The sequence below is a fragment of the Ranitomeya imitator genome, chromosome 1, assembly GCF_032444005.1.
Source record: "Ranitomeya imitator isolate aRanImi1 chromosome 1, aRanImi1.pri, whole genome shotgun sequence".
NCBI classification, from domain to species: domain Eukaryota; kingdom Metazoa; phylum Chordata; class Amphibia; order Anura; family Dendrobatidae; genus Ranitomeya; species Ranitomeya imitator.
Window position 1 is genome coordinate 1123614999 of NC_091282.1, and position 19998 is coordinate 1123634996.

The window sequence follows — 19998 nt, forward strand, 5'->3', positions numbered from 1 at the left end:
TGTCAGGAGGACTGATCAATATAGAAGTGTCAGGAGGACTGATCAATATAGAAGTGTCAGGAGGACTGATCAATATAGAAGAGTCAGGAGGACTGATCAATATAGAGGTATCAGGAGGACTGATCAATATAGAGGTATCAGGAGGACTGATCAATATAGAAGTGTCAGGAGGACTGATCAATATAGAAGTGTCAGGAGGACTGATCAATACAGAAGTGTCAGGAGGACTGATCACTATAGAGGTATCAGGAGGACTGATCAATATAGAAGTGTCAGGAGGACTGATCAATATAGAAGTGTCAGGAGGACTGATCAATACAGAAGTGTCAGGAGGACTGATCAATACAGAAGTGTCAGGAGGACTGATCACTATAGAGGTATCAGGAGGACTGATCAATATAGAAGTGTCAGCAGGACTGATCAATATAGAAGTGTCAGGAGGACTGATCAATATAGAAGTGTCAGGAGGACTGATCAATATAGAAGTGTCAATCAGAGACGCGGGATTTCTACGTCGATGCTGTGCCGGCTCTCTGATTGGTCGAGGCCGCCAGGCCCGTCGCTGAATCAGAAACGTGAGATTTCTACGTCCTTTATGACATCATCGTCGCTGTGCCCGTTGCTGATTGGTCAAGGCCACCAGGCCTCGACCAATCAGAGACGCGGGATTTCCAGGACAGACAGACAGACAGACGGAAAAACCCTTAGACAATTATATAGATACTAGATTGTGGCCCGATTCTAACGCATCGGGTATTCTAGAATATGCATATCCCCGTAGTATATGGACAATGATGATTCCAGAATTCGCGGCAGACTGTGCCCGTCGCTGATTGGTCGAGGCAACCTTTATGACATCGTCGCCATGGCAACCATTATGACATCATCGTCGCTGTGCCCGTTGCTGATTGGTCGAGGCCTGGCGGCCTCGACCAATCAGACACGGGATTTCTACGTCCTTTATGACATCATCGTCGCTGTGCCCGTTGCCTGGCGGCCTCGACCAATCAGAGAGCCGGGATTTCCAGGACAGACAGACAGACAGAAAGACAGACAGACAGACAGACGGAAAAACCCTTAGGCAATTATATATATAGATATTTTTTTTTTGGGGTGGGGGAGAGGGGGTGTGGTAATAGGTCAATAATTAGTTATGTACACTGCACTAAGTTTCATTCTGTAATCTTCATTCCTTCCTTCATTTTCAATCCCAATATTATGCAGTTTGCAGCCTAACCTAAGCTTCAGATTTTTTTTCTTATGGGAGTGTCTCTCCCAGTAATATAGGCTGGATGTGAACTCTGTTCATATCTTTGGACCTGTTGTCTTCATAAGGCCGGGATCACACATGCGAGAAACACGTCTGTGTCTCGCATGTGAAATCCAAGCTCTGGCGCCGGCACTTGGGAGCGGAGCGTGCGGCTCCATATGTTGCTATGCGGCCGCACGCTCTGCTCTGGAGTGCCGGCGCCAGAGCTTGGGTTTCTATATATATATATATATATATATATTCATAGTGTCCGTGGTTAGGAAACGTGTTTCTCGCATGTGTGATCCTGGCCTTAGCTCATTTCTCAGCACAACTTCCATCCTGCACTGATTTACACTTGGTGTTTTCTCTGCCCACTTTGATATACTTTCTTCCATCTCTATGTTGCGAAAGTCTTTATAAATATAAAATCCACAAAAAGAGGAAAAAAAAATCCTCCAATATTCAAGAAAAAAAACAGAGATGCTTACCTGTCTAACTAGGCCTCAATAGAAACGCAATAACAGGGTGCAGGGGACCCAAGTAAAATGGCAACTGCACAGGTGCAATAATACCTAATGAGACAGCCAGCCTACAATCAAGGATTGGCCGTGTGGCACACCAGTGCAAAAAAATATAATCTGTATGTGGCAATGTTCACACAAGGACTGCAGAGCATCTGGTTCTCAGCCCATTAATGATGCCCTATGGTGGGCTGCCCAGCGCTAACTATAATGCACCCAGTGTGAACAGAGGCCACAGTTTACAGAACCATTTGGGCCCAACTGCACCCCCCAAAAAAAATCTTTGTAAAACCTGCTACAAAAAGCTGTCAGAACTGACCTGGAGCTTTGGACGGATTTTGAAAACTTTGCCACAGCACCTATATGCGCTGCAGCAACAAAATAGTAAAAAAAAATAAAAATAAAAAAAAATGACCATTTAGAATTTTTTTTTTTTTAATTTGCATTTTTGAAGCAAATAGACAGTATAAAAGACGTGCATTGTTTTTAACTTCATAAATCATTGATATTCCATACATTTGTAGGAATCTCTACCACAACCTGAATAAGTGGTTACACTAGTTCACAGGTCGTACCTTCCAGCTGATGGGACATCTGCTCCCCATCCCACACACGGGGCAGTGATCTGCTGTCACCACTGTCACCGGCTTCTCTAGCGCCGAGTACAGACACTATTCTCAACTCCTTGTCCACCCCTCTCTCCAGCTTAGAGACATCCTCTACTGTCAAAAGCAGAAATAAGGAAAAAAAAAAAAAAAAACTCAGCCGCTATGCTTCTATTATTATAATAGCGCCATTTATTCCATGGCGCTTTACATGTGAGGAGGGGTATACATAATAAAACAGGTACAATAATGTTGAACAATACAAGTCACAACTGTTACAGGAGGAGAGAGGACCCTGCCCGCAAGGGCTCACAATCTACAAATCTGTACATTAAATACTTACTATTTGCATCAAAGGGAAACCAAGCTTTCAAGTAACTTTTCAGAATACTTGGCTCTGTGTGTACATGAGGAATAATACCAAGTGGAGGGTTGTCAGCCCCAAAACTGAAATTGAACTATTTAAACCTTCAGATAAGGAATGCAGCCCCTATAGGAATCATACATGTACTGTACATTTTAATAACTGTGTTTTAGAGAAAAAACGTTTTATTACATAAGTAAAAGAAAGGGCTTGGGTGCCTACACCCATCCCCACCATAACAATACTCCTGTCCTCGTGGTGACTGGTACCACCGACTCTGGAGCACTGCAGTGCATAATGACAGTGGAGGAGCCGAGTGCCTGTATACACAGTGTCAGCTCTCATCCCTGTCCTGTGTATACAGCCGTTCGCTATACACAGGATTACAAAATAGCGGCGGTTGATGCTGATGATGCTCTCATCATGTGTATCCAGACCTCTTTTAATGCCCCCAATGATCCTGTTTGCCTTGGCAGCCGCTGCCTGGCACTGACTGCTCCAGGTAAGTTTATCATTAACTAGGATCCCGAAGTCCTTCTCCCTGTCAGATTTACCCAGGGGTTTCCCGTTCAGTGTGTAATGGTGATATTGATTCCTTCTTCCCATGTGTATAACCTTACATTTATCATTGTTAAACCGCATCTCGGCCCAAGTTTCCAACTTATCCAGATCCATCTGTAGCAGAATACTATCTTCTCTTGTATTGACTGCTTTACATAGTTTTGTATCATCTGCAAATATTGATATTTTACTGTGTAAACCTTCTACCAGATCATTAATGAATATGTTGAAGAGAACAGGTCCCAATACCGACCCCTGCGGTACCCCACTGGTCACAGCGACCCAGTTAGAGACTATACCATTTATAACCACCCTCTGCTTTCTATCACTAAGCCAGTTACTAACCCATTTACACACATTTTCCCCCAGACCAAGCATTCTCATTTTGTGTACCAACCTCTTGTGCGGCACGGTATCAAACGCTTTGGAAAAATCGAGATATACCACGTCCAATGACTCACCGTGGTCCAGCCTATAGCTTACCTCTTCATAAAAACTGATTAGATTGGTTTGACAGGAGCGATTTCTCATAAACCCATGTTGATATGGAGTTAAACAGTTATTCTCATTGAGATAATCCAGAATAACATCCCTCAGAAACCCTTCAAATATTTTACCAACAATAGAGGTTAGACTTACTGGCCTATAATTTCCAGGTTCACTTTTAGAGCCCTTTTTGAATATTGGCACCACATTTGCTATGCGCCAGTCCTGTGGAACAGACCCCGTCGCTATAGAGTCCCTGAATATAAGAAATAATGGTTTATCTATTACATTACTTAGTTCTCTTAGTACTCGTGGGTGTATGCCATCCGGACCCGGAGATTTATCTATTTTAATCTTATTTAGCCGGTTTCGCACCTCTTCTTGGGTTAGATTGGTGACCCTTAATATAGGGTTTTCATTGTTTCTTGGGATTTCACCTAGCATTTCATTTTTCACCGTGAATACCGTGGAGAAGAAGGTGCTTAATATATTAGCTTTTTTCTCGTCATCTACAACCATTCTTTCCTTACAATTTTTTAAGGGGTCTACACTTTCACTTTTGATTCTTTTACTCTTGATATAGTTGAAGAACAGTTTGGGATTAGTTTTACTCTCCTTAGCAATGTGCTTCAGTTTCCTTTTTGGCAGCTTTAATTAGTTTTTTAGATAAGCCGGATTACTCACCGGTAATACTCTTTTAGTGAGTCCACGACAGCACCCTACAGGAGAGAGGGATCCGCCCCACAGGAACAGGAAACCTACAGAAAGATAAAAGGGGGCGGTCCGCCTTTCCTCCTCAGTTTTGATTTCAAAGTACCCGGAGGACCGCCAGTATTAGGCAAATATAATTTATTTCATTTTCAAACTTATTTGCTCATGTATGATTAAAAGAATTTTACTCAATAGTAAGTACTATATTAATATAGGGAGGGATGTAAGAGGGTGCGGTCGTGGACTCACTAAAAGAGTATTACCGGTGAGTAATCCGGCTTTTTACCCCTCGCCACGACAACACCCTACAGGAGATCTTTCAGAGACCATCACCTAGGGGGGGACCACCGTGCTGAGGACAGTCCTGCCAAAGTCTAGGTCAGAAGTTGACGATAGGTCAATCCTATAGTGGTTATAGAAAGTAGAAGCATCTGACCAAGTTGCCGCCTTACATATGGTTTCTATTGGGACGTCTCCTCTTTCGGCCCAGGAGGATGCCATAGCTCTGGTAGAGTGTGCCGTTATGCCTTCCGGAAGGTTTTCTTTCCTCGCGGAGTAAGCCAGTGTGATAGACTCCCTGATCCACCGGGATAAGGTGCTTTTTGTGACTGCATGACCTTTCTTGTGACCCTGAAAGGATATAAACAGAGCCCTACACTGTCGCCAGCTACTGGTCCTTTCAATGTATTTTAAAACTACTCTTTTAACATCTAGAGTGTGATATTTACATTCTTCAGGAGTGGAAGGGTTACTGAAAAAGGTGGGTAGGACTATTTCTTGTGACCTATGGAATTTCTTCGCTACCTTGGGGAGATAGGAAGGGTCTAATTTAAGAATCAACTTATCCTGAAAAGTTAGCAGGAAAGGTGGATCTATAGAAAGAGCTTGGATGTCACTGATTCTCCTAGCTGAAGTCAGTGCTACCAAGAGGACAGTTTTAAGTGATAAATATTTAATGGATACTGAATCTATTGGTTCAAATGGAGAGTGTTAGGGCTTGTAGAACTAAATTTAGATCCCAGGGTGGAATTCTAGGTATATTAACAGGATTTATCCTTTCACAAGCCGTGATAAATCGGGATACCCATCTATTTCCTGCAATATTATGGCCATAGAGGGCTCCCAGTGCTGATACGTGAACTTTTAACGTATTTACAGCTAAACCTAGTTCCCTCCCTTTTTGAAGGAATTCCAATATAGATTGTACCGGAATTTCTGATGTGTTGGGAGATTTATGAAACTGTAGGAATTTTTTTCCAGATTTTTGTATAAATTTTTGTAGTAGAGCGTTTTCTACTTTGGAGGAGTGTGTCAATTAGTCCCTCGGAAAATCCCCTTAATTTTAGCATCTGCCTCTCAAATTCCAGGCCGTCAGATGGAGATTGTCCACCTGGGGGTGGAGAAACGGACCCTGGAAGAGAAGGTTGGGTGTCGAGGGGAGGACCCAAGGGTCCGAAACCGACATGGCTTGTAGGCATGAGAACCATGGCCTTTTGGGCCAGAATGGTGCTATTAGTACAACTCTCGCTCCATCCTCCCTGATCTTCCGAATAACCTGTGGTAACAATATTATCGGAGGGAAGGCGTACGCTAGACTGTATTGCCAAGGGGTTTGGAAAGCGTCTAGAATGTCCGGATGATCTGCTAACGATAGGGATGCAAATTTCTGGACTTGCCTGTTTTTTCTCGTGGCGAAGAGGTCTATTTGCAGACAACCCCATAGGGATACTATCCGTTGGAAGATATGATGGTTTAGGCACCACTCTCCCTGCCTTAGGGTATGTCGACTTAAGAAGTCTGCCTGCTGGTTGTTTTATCCCCCTAATGTGAACTGCAGTGAGGGATAATAGATGTTTTTCTGCCAAATCCAGAATTTTCCCAGCGGAAGACATCAGAGTCTCTGATTGAGTACCTCCTTGTCTGTTTATATAAGCCACTGTGGTGGTGTTGTCGGAAAGGATTCGAACGTCTTTTCCCCGGAGCTGTGGGAGAAAATGACATAAGGCGTATCTTACTGCATTTAGTTCTTTCAGATTAGATGAGTTGTGGCATTCTTCAGTGTCGCAAAACCCTTGGCAAAAATCATTTCCCATGAGCGCCCCATCCATGAGGACTGGCGTCAGTGGTTATAATATGAGATGGTGTTATTACCCATGGAACACCACTCATCAAATGGTTAGAATCCAGCCACCACGTTAAAGAACATAAAACTTTCTGGGACAACGTTATCTTTGCATTTAAGCTAAGTAGCCGTCTTTCCTCTTGGAGGATTTGGTGTTGCAGTGTCCGGGTATGGTATTGTGCCCACTGGACTGCAGGTATACAGGAAATAAGAGATCCCAGTAATGACATGGCTTTTCTTAGGGTCATGTGAGGATTATTTATTGCTGTTGTGACTTTATGTCTGATGAGTGAGATTTTTACCTGAGGGAGCAGACATTTTTGAGTTATGGAGTCTAGATGGAACCCCAGAAACGCTTGAAGTGATAGTGGAGTCAGTCTGGATTTGTCGATATTGATTATCCAACCTAGATCCTGTAGAGATGAAACTGCATGAGCTAAACGGTCAGCACACTGAGAAACTGAATTTCCGATGACTAAAAAGTCATCTAAGTAGGGCACAATTAATGTCTCTTTTTGGCGAAGATAAGCCATCACCTCTAGAATCCTTGGCGCTGTAGAAAGGCCGAAGGGCATGGCTGCATACTGGAAATGACAAATCTTGCCTTTGATTGCCACGGCTACCCTGAAGAACTTCTGGTATCTGTCATGAATAGGGAGATGGTAGTAAGCATCTTTTAGATCAATGCCCCCCATTATACAGTTTGGAAAGAGTAACTTGATGGTGGATTTTATAGACTCCATTTTAAATGTATCATTTTTAATAAATGAATTAAGCTTTTTGAGGTTTAGGATTGTTCTGAATGAACCATCGGGTTTGGAAATTAAGAATAGAGGAGAATAGAATCCTCTAGTCTCCTTTTCCTTCCGGAACTTGGACTAAAACCCCTTTTGATAATAGGGTTTGGATTTCACTCTCCAGGGCCTCTTGTTGTATAGGCGAGCTGAGAGATGTTATAATGTATGATTCGTGGGGAAAGCGAGAGAATTGTAATTTTATTCCATCTCTGATTATATTTAAAATCCACGAACTAGTTGTAATATTTTCCCACTGGGGAGTGAAAAATTTTAATCTGCCCCCTACTGGAATGGTTATATCCTCAGAATTTGCTGTCTTTTGGGGGGTTGGGTCTTCTGAACATGGTACCTCTTTGTTTATCTTCCTTAGGGAACCATGTTGCCGACCTGTCCGTCTGCCTTCTCTTGCCGAATGGCCTTCTCTTAAAGGCTCTCCTATAAAAGGGAATAGAGGTATCAGGAAAAGCCTTTTTCCTGTCTTTTGCCTTCTTGAGTATGTCGTCTAAGGTTTTTCCAAAGAGGAACTCACCCTCACATGGGATTGCGCATATCTTAGATTTTGATTGTGCGTCCCCTCTCCAGCTCTTCATCCATAACGCCCGTCTTGCATTGTTTACCAGACCTGCGGATCTAGCTGCTAGGCGAAGAGAATCTGCAGACGCGTCCGCCATAAAGGCTGCTGCACCTCGTATTAAGGGAATAGCAGCTCGTAATTTTTCTCGTGACATTTTATTCTCAATGCTTTGGTCTAGCTGGTCAATCCAGATGAGCATTGACCTGGCGGTACAAGTGCTCGCTATTGCTGGCTTAAATATGCCTGTAGTTGCCTCCCAGGATCTTTTAGGGGACGACTCGGCTTTGCGATCTAGAGGGTCTGAGAGTAACCCCGCGTCTTCAACAGGCAATGTGGACGGCTTAGAGGTAGAGGCAACAGTTGCGTCAACCTTAGGGATTTTGGTCCACGTAAGTAACTCATCGTCACTAAACGGGTATTTCCGTTTTGATGCCGAGGGCAAAAAACTTCTCTGATCTTGTTTCTCCCATTCTCTTTTTATTAATGCCTTCACTGCTGGAATGACTGGAAAGCATTTCCTTTTCCTCTTCGCCAAACATTATATCTTGCGTGGTTTGTGCGCCCTTGGTTTCCTCACACCCCATAGTGTCTCTTATTGATTTCACTAGATTATCCACACTAAGGGAAAACATAAACGTCCCTCAATTTCTGAAGATGATGATGATGATGATGATGATGATGAGGCTATAGAGATATCTGAGAGTACGGCTTGCTCACTATCAGAGTCTGATAAAGGTGTTGGCTTTTTGGATTTACTTTTTTGTGGTTTATCCTGTGACATAGCCTTTAACTCCTCTCTTATAATGGCGCGTAAGTCCGTAATAGACACCGCTGCTCCTTGTGTGGTTTCTGCTATACAATCTTTGCAGAGTTTTTTGGGGTATGAGTCTGGTAGGGGCTGGCTACATAAGGCGCATTCTTTATGTTTGGTTTTTTGTCGTTTTTTGTCCTGATCCAGATAAGACATAGCGAGAGGAAAAAGAGAGAGAAAGGAGGGGAGACGGCGTCAGCTTAATAGGCAGAGTTATAAACTCACCCAGTGAAGCTTTCTATTACCGGATCAGACGGCCGAGATCCTTTGGATTTATCCACTGTGTCGCTCTTTCGACCGGCATCTGATGATCCTCTGCTGGAGCAGTCCTTGGAGGGAACTGAGTCTCCTGCTGCAGGATCCATGGCACCTGGAGATGACATCTTGCATCTCAGGTAACAGTGGTTAGCCAGTTTATATAGAGCGCCATTTTTTTTTTTTTTTTTTAAGCGGTACTGCGCATGCGCGAACTCGTGCTACCCCCACCGCTGATCTCGGCCTGCTTACCCCGGAAGTTTAGCATCTACTTCCGGGGTGAACTTACTAATGGCGGTCAGCGTGCGCGGAGCGGCCTCCAGTCCCCGGACCACCATGCAGGAAGCTCCTCTCACTCACCCCTTCTGCCGGGCGAGGAACTCCCACGCTGAAGCCGCCGCATAATGCAGATGCCGGGCGGCTTTCTCCGGACCCGGCCATCTGTATGCCTCCCAGACGAGGAGGGAGCCGTCTAGCGGAACTCCCCCGACGCTGCTTCCAGGCTGCAGCCCCTGCCGTTCCGAAGAGACTGCACAGGCGGCGTGCATGCCCAGGTACTTCTGTAGCTTCTAGAGTCCTGTCGTTCCCGCAGGAACAGGAAACCTAAACTGAGGAGGAAAGGCGGACCGCCCCCTTTTATCTTTCTGTAGGTTTCCTGTTCCTGTGGGGCGGATCCCTCTCTCCTGTAGGGTGCTGTCGTGGCGAGGGGTAAAAAAGTATTTTTCTCCCTATAGTTTTTTTAGAGCTTCCACAGTTCCATCCTGCTTTAGTAGTTTAAATGCTTTCTTTTTACTGTTAATTGTCCGTCTTACTTCTTTATTTAGCCACATTGGGTTTTTCCTATTTCTTGTCCTTTTATTCCTGCAAGGTATAAACCGCTTACACTGCCTATTTAGGCAATCTTGCCTTGCGCAGGCATGTACTACGGAGGACAGAGAATGAACTTCAATCCAATATTACAGCCAGCATGCAGCCGGCGGGTAAGGAAAGGGTGAATCAAACACCTGAAAACTCCGCCCATATGACCCAAAACCGGTCCCGCCAAATTCAGGTGACAGGTTCCCTTTAAGAAATGTAACCTGACATCAGTCAGCTGGCAGTGTGTCTGAGCAAAACATGAGTTTTTATTTCTAATTATTTTATTTAACAGTAAACAAACTGCGTGACATATCCAGCATCCGTATAGCTGTAAATGATAGGAAAGACAATACATTAACCTGAGCGCCATAGTAGAACTTTAAGGCTAGCATATAATAGGATCGTTAAAGGCGTGGAATATATATATATATCAATCATAACACACAAACGTCACAGCAACCTCCAACAATTACAGCCCCATTACCTTACCATTCACCCAGGACATCTCCCCAAATACAAAGTGGGAAAAATAATAAAATGACACAGGTAAGAAAAAGTAGCGCCACTTATTACCAAGTAAAGTGCTGACCTTTTATTGAAACATGGAATTGCTAAGCCGGGCAGATGAAGAGCCAGATGGCCAACGCCTGTCAGTCCCCGTGGTCAGAGTTTCTGCTCCTGGCTATTAATGCAGGAGGAGTTTGGCCATCAGAGGCCGTGCCCACACACTCAGCAATGACGGCCAGGCAGGCTTTCTGCGTGAATTGCTTCTCACTAAACACATACATGTACGGGGAAGGGAGAAAAGGCCTTTTGCTACATGGTACTGTGGTATACGTCAGCGCTATATGGAGAGGATTCCTGTCACTCTGCATACACTCACCTGCCTCCATCGACTCCTCCTTTATATTCTGCATGGTTAGAAACGTATTCTAAAAAAGGAAATTCAGATAATGATCTCAAATCGGGCAAATCATATCTATACACAGAAGAAATGATGCGCAACTCCTGGATTAAAATAAGCACATGTACCTAATAGGGACACGATGGGAGTAATAGTCCCACCACAGCTAGAGACAGAAATAGTTGCAATTATGTACGAAGTATAGCGTACAAGTCACCACACAGTTTTATACATATAGGGGTCATTCCCCGCTACGGAAGCTCAGCGCTTATTCACTTCAATAGGAGCTGAGCTGCAGTACCTGGGAATGGCCACTACAGTGTACGGCGCTGTGCTGCAGTCACTGGTTACATGCAGCCACTGCAGTTGGAGTTGATAACAGCTGATGATCTCTGCCAAGTATAAGTCATCAATATTTTAAGTCTGAAAAACCCCTTTAGGGTATGTTCATATTGGGCGTTTTTTTTTTTTTTTTTCGACAGCAAAATCTGATTTCTTGGCAGGAAAGAAGCTGCGGCAAAGAAGCAGATCATCGCGGCTGGGAACGCAGCCTCGGTAATGTCACCGCCAGACGGTGGGGCTGCACTCGCAGCAACAGCTCAGTCCCCAGTGCTTCTCAGCCTGGACGGTTACTTCTCAGCACCATCCAGATTGAAAACTATTTATCCCCCAGACATGGATTACGGCATGGGACACAACGATGGACAGGTATGGGATATTGGGTTTTTATTACAGGAGAACGAGGGCTTCGGTGGAATTAGGCGTTAGGTGAGTATTACTGTGGTTGTTATTTTTAAATAAAAATGGAAAACTTTTGTTTTATTTCTAATAAAAGGACTTTATTCTTGCTGTGTGTTTAATTACCATGTAACTATAGGATTAGTAATGGAGGGGTGTCTTATAGACGCTTGATGTCACCTGACAATACAAAGATGACATCAGATTATTCCAAGATCTACTGATTAAAATTAACTTTGTTTATGGAAAACCCCTTTAACTTGCACCACTCCATGGCCTCCTCTGCTCCCTACTAAAATGGCTGCAGCGGTGACACACATTCAACAGTATGTGACCACTGCTGCCAATCACTGGGCTCAGCCACCTAGCGATACAAGACCAGAGCTCAGTGATTGGCTGCAGTGGTCACATCATGACTGCATCATGTTACCACTGCAGCCAATCACTGGGCTCAGCCACCTAGCGATACAAGACCACAGAGCTCAGTGATTGGCTGCAGCGCTCACATCATGACTGCATCATGTTACCACTGCAGCCAATCACTGGGCTCAGCCACCTAGCGATACAAGACCACAGAGCTCAGTGATTGGCTGCAGCGGTCACATCATGACTGCATCATGTTACCACTGCTGCCTATCACTGGGCTCAGCCACCTAGCGATACAAGACCACAGAGCTCAGTGATTGGCTGCAGCGGTCACATCATGACTGCATCATGTTACCACTGCTGCCTATCACTGGGCTCAGCCACCTAGCGATACAAGACCACAGAGCTCAGTGATTGGCTGCAGCGCTCACATCATGACTGCATCATGTTACCACTGCAGCCAATCACTGGGCTCAGCCACCTAGCGATACAAGACCACAGAGCTCAGTGATTGGCTGCAGCGGTCACATCATGACTGCATCATGTTACCACTGCTGCCTATCACTGGGCTCAGCCACCTAGCGATACAAGACCACAGAGCTCAGTGATTGGCTGCAGCGGTCACATCATGACTGCATCATGTTACCACTGCTGCCTATCACTGGGCTCAGCCACCTAGCGATACAAGACCACAGAGCTCAGTGATTGGCTGCAGCGCTCACATCATGACTGCATCATGTTACCACTGCAGCCAATCACTGGGCTCAGCCACCTAGCGATACAAGACCACAGAGCTCAGTGATTGGCTGCAGCGGTCACATCATGACTGCATCATGTTACCACTGCTGCCTATCACTGGGCTCAGCCACTTAGTGGTACAAGACGACAGAGCCCAGTGATTGGCTGCAGCGGTCATGTGCTGTAGTCATGATATCACTGTTGTATCGATTTTGACAAATGCAGAAAAGAAGGAGGCGTTAGGCCGACAAAGAGCGAGCCCATGGAATAATGGAAGTTAAGCGCAGACATCCCCTTTAAGTGTCCTGAAGCAGCTCCACCATGACACACACTCCATGCTTTGTGCGATCTCTCACCTGGTAGCGGCTGCAGCCCCCGGTCACCAGCTCCCCTGATGGAGGCAGCGGTCACATTCATACATGGCTCCCCGGACACTAATTTACCCAGTTACTACAGAATCTAAGTTGTATTCCTCCGTAGGTATCACTTCCGGGTCATGCGAGCAGCTGCTTAGAACGCACATGCGCAAATACTAACGTTACTACTACTACTTCCTATTCACGTGCGTTCCAGAGAGCGGAAGCTACAACTACGCCTGCGCACAGTTCTGAGACTATTTCTAATGGAGCTGAAGTTTTAGCTGTAAGTGTCAGCCGGGAAAAGCAAACTGCTGATGTGAGGAGTCTGCGGCCGCGCTCTGGTGACGTCACATACCGTGTGCTGTACCGGGTGCGCTCTGCAGTGCCCCCTGCAGGACAGCAATGCGGAGCACACTGACTCATGTATCTAAGTGATGGGCCGTGCAGAAGTGGAGCTCACTGTCACCTGTGTGACAATGCAGTGTCCGGCCTCCAGGATGATACAGTGCAGCAGAACTTCAGCGCTGTGCACCTCTGCAGATGATTGGCAGCACTGGATGTTATTGTAGCAGATGCTCAGCTGTGACACAGGCAGAACTGGATGTTATTGTAGCAGATGCTCAGCTGTGACACAGGCAGAACTGGATGTTATTGTAGCAGATGCTCAGCTGTGACACAGGCAGAACTGGATGTTATTGTAGCAGATGCTCAGCTGTGACACAGGCAGAACTGGATGTTATTGTAGCAGATGCTCAGCTGTGACAGGCAGAACTGGATGTTATTGTAGCAGATGCTCATCTGTGACACAGCACACACAGGCTGCACTGGATGTTATTGTAGCAGATGCTCAGCTGTGACACAGGCAGAACTGGATGTTATTGTAGCAGATGCTCAGCTGTGACACAGGCAGAACTGGATGTTATTGTAGCAGATGCTCAGCTGTGACACAGGCAGCACTGGATGTTATTGTAGCAGATGCTCAGCTGTGACAGGCAGCACTGGATGTTATTGTAGCAGATGCTCAGCTGTGACAGGCAGAACTGGATGTTATTGTAGTAGATGCTCAGCTGTGACACAGGCAGAACTGGATGTTATTGTAGCAGATGCTCAGCTGTGACACAGGCAGAACTGGATGTTATTGTAGTAGATGCTCAGCTGTGACACAGGCAGAACTGGATGTTATTGTAGCAGATGCTCAGCTGTGACACAGGCAGAACTGGATGTTATTGTAGTAGATGCTCAGCTGTGACAGGCAGAACTGGATGTTATTGTAGTAGATGCTCAGCTGTGACACAGGCAGAACTGGATGTTATTGTAGCAGATGCTCAGCTGTGACACAGGCAGAACTGGATGTTATTGTAGCAGATGCTCAGCTGTGACACAGGCAGAACTGGATGTTATTGTAGCAGATGCTCAGCTGTTACACAGCACACAGGCTGCACTGGATGTTATTGTAGCAGATGCTCAGCTGTGACACAGCACACACAGGCTGCACTGGATGTTATTGTAGCAGATGCTCAGCTGTGACACAGCACACACCGGCTGCACTGGATGTTATTGTAGCAGATGCTCAGCTGTGACACAGCACAAAGGCTGCACTGGATGTTATTGTAGCAGATGCTCAGCTGTGACACAGCACACACAGGCTGCACTGGATGTTATTGTAGCAGATGCTCAGCTGTGACACAGGCAGCACTGGATGTTATTGTAGTAGATGCTCAGCTGTGACACAGCACACACAGGCTGCACTGGATGTTATTGTAGCAGATGCTCAGCTGTGACACAGCACACCGGCTGCACTGGATGTTATTGTAGCAGATGCTCAGCTGTGACACAGCACAAAGGCTGCACTGGATGTTATTGTAGCAGATGCTCAGCTGTGACACAGCACACACAGACTGCACTGGATGTTATTGTAGAAGATGCTCAGCTGTGACACAGGCAGAACTGGATGTTATTGTAGCAGATGCTCAGCTGTGACACAGGCAGCACTGGATGTTATTGTAGCAGATGCTCAGCTGTGACACAGCACACAGGCTGCACTGGATGTTATTGTAGTAGATGCTCAGCTGTGACACAGGCAGCACTGGATGTTATTGTAGCAGATGCTCAGCTGTTACACAGCACACAGGCTGCACTGGATGTTATTGTAGCAGATGCTCAGCTGTGACACAGGCAGCACTGGATGTTATTGTAGCAGATGCTCAGCTGTGACACAGGCAGCACTGGATGTTATTGTAGCAGATGCTCAGCTGTGACACAGGCAGCACTGGATGTTATTGTAGCAGATGCTCAGCTGTTACACAGCACACAGGCTGCACTGGATGTTATTGTAGCAGATGCTCAGCTGTGACACAGGCAGAACTGGATGTTATTGTAGCAGATGCTCAGCTGTGACACAGGCAGAACTGGATGTTATTGTAGCAGATGCTCAGTTGTGACACAGGCAGAACTGGATGTTATTGTAGCAGATGCTCAGCTGTGACACAGGCAGAACTGGATGTTATTGTAGCAGATGCTCAGCTGTTACACAGCACACAGGCTGCACTGGATGTTATTGTAGTAGATGCTCAGCTGTGACACAGGCAGAACTGGATGTTATTGTAGCAGATGCTCAGCTGTGACACAGGCAGCACTGGATGTTATTGTAGCAGATGCTCAGCTGTGACACAGGCAGCACTGGATGTTATTGTAGCAGATGCTCAGCTGTGACACAGGCAGAACTGGATGTTATTGTAGCAGATGCTCAGCTGTGACACAGCACACACAGGCTGCACTGGATGTTATTGTAGCAGATGCTCAGCTGTGACACAGGCAGAACTGGATGTTATTGTAGCAGATGCTCAGCTGTTACACAGCACACAGGCTGCACTGATGTTATTGTAGCAGATGCTCAGCTGTGACACAGCACACAGGCTGCACTGGATGTTATTGTAGCAGATGCTCAGCTGTGACACAGCACACACAGGCTGCACTGGATGTTATTGTAGCAGATGCTCAGCTGTGACACAGCACACAGGCTGCACTGGATGTTATTGTAGCAGATGCTCAGGTGTGACACAGGCAGAACTGGATGTTATTGTAGCAGATGCTCAGCTGTGACACAGCACACACAGGCTGCACTGGATGTTATTGTAGCAGATGCTCAGCTGTGACACATCACACACAGGCAGCACTGTATTTTGGCATATTTATACAATTCTTTCCTTAAAAGTGGGAATGTTCACAGCCCATCAGATTCATTCTCAAGTTTGGAAGTGATTCCGCATCCACAAGACAAGTTACCGACCACCCGGGGTCCGACTGCAGGGAGCCGAACCTTCCCCAGATCCGCGAGCCCAGTGTGAACAGCGCAGACGTCCGTCTATCAGAGACCTCTACCACAGTCACCTTTATGGGACCGCCGAATGTTCTGCTCGGCGTTTTCAGTGCGCCAACTGAATAGTGAATGGAGCAGCCGCACGCATGATGGGCCCCCGCTCCGTTCACATGGGGATCTTCACACTCCCAGTTCTTGGGTCAGTGATGGTCCCAGTGGTTGGACCTCCAGTGATCAGGATATTATTCCCTCTCCCCTGGATAAGGGATATCTTCCAAACTTGAGACTACCCCTTTAAGCCAGAAAGTGTTGTGCCGGAGCGTCTCCTAATACATTGTACAGTGCTGCGGAATATGTCGGCGCTATAGAAATAAATTATTATTATACATATGATGCAGCTTACATTGGCAGACTTATTCTCCAAGACTCGATATCATACAGGTCAGAGTGCAATCACACCTTCTTATTAGGGGCTAGTGGATGGAAGTGGGGTCCCAGAGTGCCCAGGAGAGATCCCACTGCACCTTGTGTAAACTTTATTAAGACAATCAGTAAATTCCTAGAGATCCCCACAGGGCCTCTTTTTTGCCCCCATAAGGGACGTTTCGACTCCCTGCGTCTTTTTCATATTGTTGCAGCACTCCGGTAAAGTGGCATAGGGAATTGTACCTCACTTTTGTTTTATTCTTTATTTTTTTGGCCAAATTCCTCAAATTGGCGCATCTGGATCATTAATGTGCCCCAAATCAAAACGCTCTTTATTTTTGCCTTTTACCTTTTTTCACAATTTCTATTTTTTATTTTAAGCTCAAAAAGTTGCATGTTTGGCTGAAATGTAATAAAATTAGCATTAAAATTTCAGGCATAAAGAAAATCACCGGACAGCGAAGGACTGAAGGACAGCTGAATCTTTTCAAAAGTCCAAATTCTTGAATCAGCTTGAAACCCCAAACCCTGTCCACATGTAGAGCATAAAAAAAAGGCAAACGCATAAAATAGATTTTAAAAAAGGCACAAATGAAAAACATCAAAATCTAGAAATAAAAAGCTGCAAATGTGGTACTGACTTCCATCATTTCCCCCTTGTGCCTATTACAGCAGCCTCACAGGAGCGTATAGTGTCCCATGACCACCAGTCCCTAATATTTGTCTTCCCTCTTATGTTCCAGGTCGCTGACCTCCCGATGGCGGATACGCTGCATGACCTGGTCGCGCAGGCCGCAGCCTCATATACAGACAGGAGGGCAGTGTGTTTTCAGCCATATGACAAGACTCCGGTTTACGTCACATACCTCGACGTTCTCCAGAGGGCTGAAGAGCTGACACTCTTCCTAAAATCCCATACTAGTGATCTGGAAAATCAAACTATTGGCCTCTACTGCCATCAAGGAATCCATTTACCGTCCTGGATCCTGGGGTAAGTAATGACTACACATCTACACTGCTCACAAATAGGGATATTTGGCTTTCTGGTGGAATTTATGAAAAATGTAAGAAGTTCCCGTTACAGTGATATTTTATCATGAAAGTCAGGCGTTACGTAGAGGAATGTAATGGTGACTTCTCATCTCAAACAATTTATTGAAACAAAAGCCAACAACAGTGGTGGTATACCCTCCCCCACCCCCCTAAAAAATGTCAATGTCTCAGTAACGTGTCACGTGGCCTTGATCATCAATTGCAGCTTGACAACGACATCTCATGCGCTTCACGAGTTACTGTGTCTGCTGAGGCATGGCTTCCCACTCTTCTTGAAGGGAGGCCTTCAGGTCATTGAGGTTCTGGGTATAGAGTTACGAGCCTCTACACAGGGACTCTGCCGATCCCATAGGTTTTCTTTGGGATTCAGGTCTGGAGAACGTGCACACCACTCCATTTGAGGTAGACCCATCTCCTGCAGTTGTTTCCAAATGATGTGACTTCGATGATCTGGAGCATTAACATCCATGATGATGGAATTAGGCCTGTGTTGTTCGTGCAGAGGCTCAATGTCTGGATCATTTATGTTATTCATGTAGTCGAGGCTTGTCACTGCACCATTCACGAAGTGCTGGGCAGTTCTCGCTTAGACACCTGCCTACGCTGTAACTCCGCCAAAGGCTTATCTGCTGACAACTGTGGCTGATACATAGCGTCTCCTTGACATCTCTTCATCGTTGGCGGCCATCTTTTCTGCTGAGCATGAGTTGACTTTCATCAGTGAACAGTGCTGATGGTTGCAGATGCTCGTTACTCCAATTTGCCTGGGGTGCTGGGGTATGCACCGAGTATCGCAGGGGCTTCAGTGACATGATCTAATCCCTGCGGCTGCATGTTGGATAGCCACAAAAGTTGCTGGGGTTGCCCATATTTGTCAGGCAGTCCCTGCTTGTTTTGAGCTCATCACTGCGGGACAGCACTGAGGCTATTATCACTCGCCCATTGTAGATGCTCTCTGGCTTGGGTGGGTTGGTCATGTACCTTCAGGTTGTCATGCACACAGACCCCTGATGGTCTGACATTACACTGGAGCGCCTCTCGCCTCCCTTAAATGCCTGGAGTTGGGTGACATTTATCATCCGGTTCCGAAGGGCGTTGTTCACAGTGAAGCGGTCACCAGCATGGGATGTGGCCACGGGATGTCCCCTTCTCTGCCTTTCTGTGACTCTTCCAGTCTCTTGTTATCTCTTGCAATCTGCTGGTGACACCGTGTCTCTCATCTCAGTGGCCACTTCCATCTGAGAACATCCGGCTCGGAGCCTCACGATGGCGACGTTCTGCTGATCAATTGTTAGGTGTCCTCGTGATCTCATGATGTCAAAATGTGGCCAGCGTGATGTGGACAACTGACTAAATACCAGTTCTTATTGAACCCTCACATTTATTGGCCGATTCATGGCTCAAACACCGGTTGTGAATTTTGCCATTAACCTCTTTATTAGAGAACAGCAAGTTGTGCAAAAAGTACTGAAACCTAGAACAGGTGGACGTGTGCATTCCCAAGTTTAGAGAGGGTCACATTAATTCTCCTGAAAAAGTTAGAGGGCATTTTAGGTCCATCCTGAAAGCCAAATATCCCTAACACTTTATGAGTAGTGTATGTAAAGTATCACGGCAGAATTATTTGTTTTATGTATATTTTCTTTGCATCATCCTTTACTTATCAGTAATGTGTGTTCAGTGCAGTAAAATACCTACTGGTTGCTGTCCTCTGCCGTTTCCAGTCCTGCCCCGGTGCTCTGTGACCAGCCGGCTCACAACAGCGTGTCTTTATGGACTGTAAGGCTACTTTCACACTAGCGTCGGATTCGGCCCGTCGCATTGCGTCGGGCCGAGATTCCGACGCTAGCGTTTGATGCGCCGCACAACGGGTGCAGCGGATGCATTTCTCCGGCGCATCCGCTGCCCCGTTGTGAGGTGCGGGGAGGTGGGGGTGGAGTTCCGGCCGCGCATGCGCGGTCGGGAAAAGCGGTCCGTCGGCAGCAAAAAACGTTACATTTAACGTTTTTTGCTCCCGGCGGTCCGCCACAACACGGCGCAACCGTCGCACGATGGTTGCGACGTGTGACAATACGTCGCAATGCGTCTGTAATGTTACTCTATGGGGCAAAAATGCATCCTGCAAACAACTTTGCAGGATGCGTTTTTTCCCCTAAACGACGCAATGCGACGTATTTA

General features: G+C 46.0%; 2 protein-coding genes across 5 annotated transcripts in view; one reads left to right on the forward strand and one right to left on the reverse strand.

Annotated features, from left to right (window-relative positions):
* Positions 1 to 13165, reverse strand: part of LOC138656993 (bifunctional phosphoribosylaminoimidazole carboxylase/phosphoribosylaminoimidazole succinocarboxamide synthetase-like) — a 43712-nt gene extending 30547 nt beyond the window's left edge. Inside the window, exons 1-3 of one of the 4 annotated variants that reach the window (XM_069744441.1) lie at positions 13020 to 13165; positions 10801 to 10849; positions 2349 to 2495 (exon numbers count right to left, since the gene is read on the reverse strand). In XM_069744441.1, the coding sequence (XP_069600542.1) occupies positions 2349 to 2495; positions 10801 to 10834 (181 nt within the window). In that variant the 5' untranslated portion in view covers positions 10835 to 10849; positions 13020 to 13165. The remainder of the gene's footprint in view (positions 1 to 2348; positions 2496 to 10800; positions 10850 to 13019) is intronic. The other 3 variants (XM_069744442.1, XM_069744443.1, XM_069744444.1) reach the window with 3 other exon arrangements.
* An 86-nt stretch (positions 13166 to 13251) lies between these two features.
* AASDH (aminoadipate-semialdehyde dehydrogenase) overlaps positions 13252 to 19998 on the forward strand; it is a 64233-nt gene continuing 57486 nt past the window's right edge. The window contains exons 1-2 of the mRNA XM_069744445.1: positions 13252 to 13305; positions 17511 to 17758. Coding sequence (XP_069600546.1) covers positions 17526 to 17758 — 233 coding nt within the window. The 5' untranslated portion in view covers positions 13252 to 13305; positions 17511 to 17525. The remainder of the gene's footprint in view (positions 13306 to 17510; positions 17759 to 19998) is intronic.